Source organism: Arachis duranensis, chromosome 8, assembly GCF_000817695.3.
Source record: "Arachis duranensis cultivar V14167 chromosome 8, aradu.V14167.gnm2.J7QH, whole genome shotgun sequence".
Lineage (NCBI taxonomy): Eukaryota > Viridiplantae > Streptophyta > Magnoliopsida > Fabales > Fabaceae > Arachis > Arachis duranensis.
This window is the reverse complement of record NC_029779.3, coordinates 12837726-12844092: the sequence shown is the minus strand read 5'-3', so window position 1 is coordinate 12844092 and position 6367 is coordinate 12837726. Positions and strand designations below refer to the sequence as shown.

General features: G+C 35.3%; 2 protein-coding genes across 7 annotated transcripts in view; one reads left to right on the top strand and one right to left on the bottom strand.

Annotated features, from left to right (window-relative positions):
- LOC107460880 (5'-adenylylsulfate reductase-like 4) overlaps positions 1–1451 on the top strand; it is a 3214-nt gene extending 1763 nt beyond the window's left edge. Inside the window, exons 3-4 of the mRNA XM_016079301.3 lie at positions 1–65; positions 410–1451. Of these exons, the coding sequence (XP_015934787.1) occupies positions 1–65; positions 410–852 (508 nt within the window). The 3' untranslated portion in view covers positions 853–1451. The remainder of the gene's footprint in view (positions 66–409) is intronic.
- A 261-nt stretch (positions 1452–1712) lies between these two features.
- LOC107460888 (probable protein phosphatase 2C 10) lies at positions 1713–4493 on the bottom strand. Of its 6 annotated transcripts, none has more exons than XM_052252712.1 (5): positions 4135–4493; positions 3900–4011; positions 2797–3036; positions 2402–2678; positions 1713–2285 (listed from the first exon to the last, which is right to left on the bottom strand). In XM_052252712.1, the coding sequence occupies exons 2-5, from the start codon at positions 3936–3938 to the stop codon at positions 1993–1995; spliced, it is 849 nt and encodes a 282-aa protein (XP_052108672.1). In that variant the 5' UTR covers positions 3939–4011; positions 4135–4493; the 3' UTR covers positions 1713–1992. The 6 variants fall into 6 exon arrangements, with proteins under 6 accessions (XP_052108672.1, XP_052108671.1, XP_015934798.1 ...); XM_052252711.1 differs by having other exon boundaries at positions 3900–4058; positions 4139–4493; XM_016079312.3 differs by having other exon boundaries at positions 4139–4493.
- Between the last annotated feature and the right edge of the window lie 1874 nt (positions 4494–6367).

Genomic DNA, 6367 nt, shown 5'->3' with positions numbered 1-6367 from the left:
GCGCATTCGTTATCACGGATCTCGGATATTGGGTTCTCTCGTAGTTTTCTACAATGAAGTTACCGGTAACATTCGTTATGTCACTTTCATATTTGTATTTGTATTTTGATATTGTCGCTTATGAGTTCATTTATTTTACATAGCTTGAAGATTTGTTAAGCTTAAATTTAAATATTTGATCATTCTCATGCTCTGCATGTGCCTTGGTTGTTCTGTATTGCAATTAAATAGTGTCTTTTACATGTTAAAGGGGGAAAATAAATAAGCGTATCCTGAAACACAACATACTTAATGGTTCCACAACAATATTAGAAACAATTAGAATATTTTCCTGTTTATGCAATTTGGGAATTTAGCTGATCATGATATCCCTATTTTCTTTTTAGTTAATCTTTGGTTGTCATTGCAGGAGTTAGGGTTGATTCACTTGATCAACTATCCCTGGATAAAGTTGGGCATCTGTCAGTTCATGAGAGTCATGGTACCACAGAGCAAGAAAGTTGCCCCTTTTCTTGGGCCAGATCTCCAGAACATTTGCTGCGGCAGGAGACTTATTTGGCTTTGGCCACTGCATTCGTGGTTTTGAGACTACTTTACTTATTTTTTCCTACACTGCTTATGTGTATCCAATATGCTTGGAATAGGGTTCTCCAAAACGTTAGATTAGGGAGCTTGTTGGAACATCCTTTGGTGTATCTGAAGCGAACAGTACAGTCATTTAAATGCCTTAAAGAGCCATGCAAGAGAAGTAATCTGCAGGAAGGAGCAATGAATGCTAAAGCTTGGGCTTCTAAGTCCCTTGCCTCAGTCTCAATTGGGGAGGCTAGCACTAGCCGTGGTACGCACCAGTAAGTATATGGAACCAACCAGTGTTCCCTCATGAAATTGGACATTTGGAATATCCTAAAAGAAAGCATGGCTGCAAGTTATGGCATGTAGTTTTGTGCTCAGTTAAGCCTTATGAGTAGTGAGACCAAATTATGTTACTGATTGATGTAATTCCGCCCCTTATAAAATCCTGCATTCAGCATTCTAGAAAAATCGAGACTTCAATGTGTATAGTTTAAAATGTAGTAAACTCGAGCTGAAATATGTAATTCTTTGACTTTGTAGGTTTACTTGAAGGTCAGTCGACGACCATCAGTTGATAAATTAATTTTTGTTGGGAATGAAGTGAATGTAAATCCTCGTTTATTACTGAGTACTGACTGTATACCATGTTCAGGTACTGGATGTTTGCTTGGATATTTGTAAAAGTTTAATAAGATGATCATCAACAGATATCATATAGAAGCATTGTTATCAAGAGCCATTATTTAAATTTTAAATTACTGGTTTTTGCCCCTTTTGGTGATTGAATTCATTCCACTTGAACTAGCCCCTTCCTAGTTCCTCTCATTTGCTGCCTGATGTAGAAAGATAGCTAACCCTTGACGCATTGTTTGTTGTGACTTGATTCTCTTACCATCTTTTTATGAGCATTGACTAATATTCATTAGTGTTATAAAGGTAGATCATGATGAATCAATTATTAAGAAATCATTAACTCCTCGAATACCTTTTCCAAGTGTTCTTACTACTCAAAGTACTTCTTGTACCAAAACTCTAATCCGATTCTTGGAAAACCATCTAAAGGACCAAGGTGCACAGCCCTCTCCCCTTCCCCATTTGGAACAATGGAACAAAATAAAGACATGTGTGGACCAAAATCAAAACATCAAAGATATATAGGGTCCATTCGTATCAAATGATAGTAACAGCCATGGATTAGGACCAATCACCGTCCAAACAATCACTACACTAGCACAGATTTTGACATAGAGAAATGGGACATTCTCACACGGACAAAATCTAATACAAAAAAGGCACTTTTACAGCTTTGCATAACTGACTCAACCACGAATTTAGACCAATTATGTGATATACTAATGTATGTATGTATGTATGTATGTATGTATGTTTGTGTGTGTATGTGTTGAAAGATAATGATGATCATCTAAATCTAACGACAACACAAGATATGTCATCTTTACTGTCTCTTTCTAATGCTTCAGCAGTTAATTGCTTTGCTGCTTTCTGTGGTTCTTTCATCCTTCTGGCAATGTCTACTGCCTCTTGATTTGTCATTACCTTCCAGAGTCCATCACTTGCAAGGATTAGAAGATCAGTTTCAGCATCTATATCACTTGTTTGTACATCTGGGTCTGACCGCAAATGCGACTTTAAGCTCTTATCTCCAAACGCACGTGATACTGCTAGTTGACCATTCACTCGTGGCACGTCACCTTTGCATTCATTCATTAATTTGTTCAGGTCAGTGCCATCCTCAAATCATCACTAATTCAATCACCTTTGCATTCATGTAATGTTTTGTGTATTTGTTTCGGATGGAGAAAGTTACCTGGCAAATTGGAGACAAAACCACCTTTGTTCTCAATACTACCTCGTTCAGTGTTAGGTTCATGGTCTGTGGTCATTTGTAAAGCTTGTCCTTTCTTTGAAAGAACAGCTCTTGAATCACCAACATTAGCAATCCACAACCTGCGTCCATTGATCAATATTGCAGTCACAGCCGTCGATCCACCACGGCCCAAATCGGAACTGTGTGATAGAATTGCCTTATCTGTGCTCTCATAAGCCTTTGAGATCGATAAAGTTGGGTCTTCCCAAAACTCATCCTGAGATATCAATTCAAACAAACATTTCTTTAGGGACAAGAAATACAAGAAATGCATTCTATTATCTCATTATATCAAGGAGAATAGCATAGAAACATATGGAATTGTACAAACCCACCTCCCTTAAAATGTTGGGGAACAAGTTTTTCTGTAAGTAGGCAGGAACACGGTCTCCAAGGTGGCCATCATAAATTGCAAACAAACCCAATTCTTTGTCTTGAATCTGCACAAACTTGGCAACATGATAATCCTCCATTGGATGATTAGCTCTCCCCTTCACTAGGCTGAAACCATACTTTACTGTCCCATCATGGTTTTTCCCCTTACCAGTGCTTGATGAAGAACGTGTTGCTACAAGCTATAATGCAACCAAACAAGATTTCAAAATAAAAGAATTTGTTTGCTTTCTCAAAACATCTGCAATAATTTGAACATCTAAAAATGATAGAATGAATATCAATATAAAATATGATACATGTTCAAAGAATATTTTCAGATGATATATCATTAACAACATGCTATTACAATAATCATTTGGTCTATTGGGTGGTCATGGGTGCTCCAAGAACAATAGAAAATGGGTTTGTAAGTTAATTGTATTTGAGTGACTATTATTGAAAACAATTATAAGTTCCAAAGCATGAAGATTCGGACAAAACAAGTATTTCATTACATATCAAGATTGATTAAGTCACTATTCTTATTCTGCTCCATTGTTTGCATACCAGATCAATCTGTAGTGGTTAAGAAGATTAAAGTTGCATACAAAAGTAGTAGTTCAAAAAAAAAAAATTTATTGTGGTTAAGAAGATAGAAGTTGCATAAAAAGAAAAAGAAAGTGGTTGGGAAACGACAGATTGATGTGACATTCAACTAATGAGGCAACATTAATCGGTTAATAATCTCTCCTACCTACACCATAATATTATTCACCAAAATTGCTAACCAAGCTAGAATTTCAAGATTTAGAAAGAAATTCAAGATAAATTATAAAGAATCATTGAATCATTTATCATTCCAAACCACTAAAAAATTCAATATTTTCCATCAAACTAGGAATTTCAGAAGAAGAAGAACTGAAGTTTAGCCTCCAAAGTAACTGAACAATAACAAGAATATAAACACATTAAATTCAAGTTGATCATGGAAATAGTCCTCCACAGAAAACTGAATATGCATCAAATTCAGTAAGAATTAGAGAATAATGTCACATTTTCTTACCTGAGAGTAAGAAGCCTTGAAACAGCACAACTTAGCCATGAAAAAGAACAGCTTTGGAGCAACTTGTGGAATGATTTCAGTTATTTTTCAGCATAGGCTACTCTGCAGACATCTTGAATTCAAATTTGGAAAGAAACCCAATTCAGGAAATCACAGCACCTTTACAAATTCAATAACTTCATGGTCAAAAACAAAAATCCAATAGTCAAAAGCAGAATTTTCATAAACAACAAACCTACACCATAAAGCCAAGCATAAGAACAGAACAGAACAGAACAGTGAGTGAATCTCAGCTCACCTATTCAATCAAAATTCAGAAAGGATTCAATTCAACTTGGGAATTGATTAGATGATAGTTTATGCTCACGCTCTTTCTCTTTCTTTTCCTCTGTTCAGCTTCCTAGTTCGCATAAGCTTTATATATATATGAACTATGATGATGATTATGACAAAAAAGAAACATAGTAAAAGGAGTGAGGGAGAACATCTTTTGTGGGAGAATCTAAACAAAACGATAATTATTGTGCGAGACAAAAAGGAAGCTTATGTTATTTTTTCTTCCTTCTCTTGTGTATTGATATTATTATTTTTATTATGTAACCGCTTCGGAAGCCTTAAACTTCACAAAGACAAAAGATATATACTCCTCTTTTTTTAATTAGAGAGCGATACGAAGAGGAAAACTTATGGTGCCCACAAAAAACAGAGCAATGTTGACTTTGCTGGCTTCTATTGTTTAGTGATTTTGTCTCTCTGCTTTATCCAACCATTTATCTTCGCTAAATATTAAAAACATAATAAAATAAATATTTTATTTATGATCTTGCAGAGGGAAATTGCAGGGTGATTCATTGTTTTCTTTAAAGAGAATAAAATAGTGTGGATAGGGTGTGTCTTTTTAGGGTTATTATCGGATACATGTAACTTATAAGAATTTGCAAACTTGAAATATATAACTTTTCAACCATGTTGCGTAAATGTCAACAATAAATCATTAATTATTTGTATATAATAATAATAATAATAATAATAATAATAATAATAATAATAATAATAATAATAAGAAGAAGAAGAAGAGGAGGAGAATATATCATTTTGGTCTTCAAAGAATTTCAGATAAGACATTTTAGTTTTTAACTATAATTAATTATTCGATTGGTTTCAAATAACTAATCTCGTCAGTCACTTAGGTCCTTTACTCCGTCAATTATAACGGAAGACAAAATAGTCTCTGAAAACTCTAACATGGGACAAAATAGTCTCTGATCTCCTCTATTCGAAAACGACACTATTCTCTCCTAATTTTCATCATATCTCGCATAGCACTAATAGTCTAACACTGTAACTTCAAGCTACATAATGCACACTCTACAACTTCAATATTCATAAGAAAAAAAATCATCAACTTGTTCTCAACCAATTCATACTCAAGAAACTAATAACTATATCTCTCAATTACTGTCGTCTTCGATGAATCCCATGAATCTAGACAGCAAGTCTGATTTGTCAAGACCCGTCATCCTCGTTGCTATCTCCCTCCTCCTCTGACCTATCATCTCCATGACCACATTGTCCACCATTCTAGTCGCTTCAGTTTTCATACGAGTGGCAACGGCGACATTGCTCATTGTACTAATAGCTTGGATGCGAGGTTGAAATTGTCTGCCAACTTGAACTCTAGAAAAGAAGGAATGAATCACTCAGTGTCTATTTCAAATGAGAATTTGCATATGATGTCGAAGGATAATCTTCTCATGATGTCCTAACGTCCAACATAAAATGCGTGCCCTTGGGGTAGTTGTGGAACTTGGTTTTGAGGATGTCGTGGACGTTGTCGGGGTTGGAGGTGATGTTATCGAGGACGTGAAAGTGGATGCTTCTGGTGGATAAAGTGCAGAGGAGGTGGATGTACCCGTCATAGAGATTTAGGAAGTGTGTGATCCATGACATGTTGGGGTAGGTGCGATACGTGTGGCAATTACACCATGTCTTAATCTTGGAACTAAAGAGATGGAAGGAAAAGATGGAAAAGAAGACTGTGAAGGTGAAGAAGGAGAATATGAATGTTAGGGTTGTGCGAGATATGATAAAAATTGGGGAAGAACAACGTCGTTTTCGAATAAAGGGGTAAGGAATCATTTTGTCCCTTGTTAGAGTTGTCAGGGATCATTTTGTCCCCTGTTAGAGTTGTCAGGGACCATTTTGTCTTCCGTTAAAGTTGACGGAATCAAGGATCTAAGTGACTGACGAAATTAATTGTTAGGAACCAATCGAGTAATTAATTTTAGTTGGGGACTAAAGTGTCTGATTCGAAATTTTTTGAAGATCAAAATGGGTATAATATTTGCCAATGAACTATACCTCACATGGCATAGTATCTCTATACTTATTTAGAGATTGTGGGTTCAAGTTTTTATATTTTTAGAAAAAAAAACTGATTTAGTATTTGATTTTTAATATATATATAT

What these genes read in the sequence shown, in the direction of transcription:
- LOC107460888 (XM_052252712.1), bottom strand. Translation starts at nt 3,938, where the DNA reads ATGGCTAAGTTGTGCTGTTTCAAGGCTTCTTACTCTCAG. An exon ending in TCAAGGCTTCTTACTCTCAG is followed by an intron (nt 3,037 to 3,899) that starts GTAAGAAAATGT and finishes GTTGCATTATAG; the next exon opens with CTTGTAGCAACACGTTCTTC. An exon ending in TCCCCAACATTTTAAGGGAG is followed by an intron (nt 2,679 to 2,796) that starts GTGGGTTTGTAC and finishes TTGATATCTCAG; the next exon opens with GATGAGTTTTGGGAAGACCC.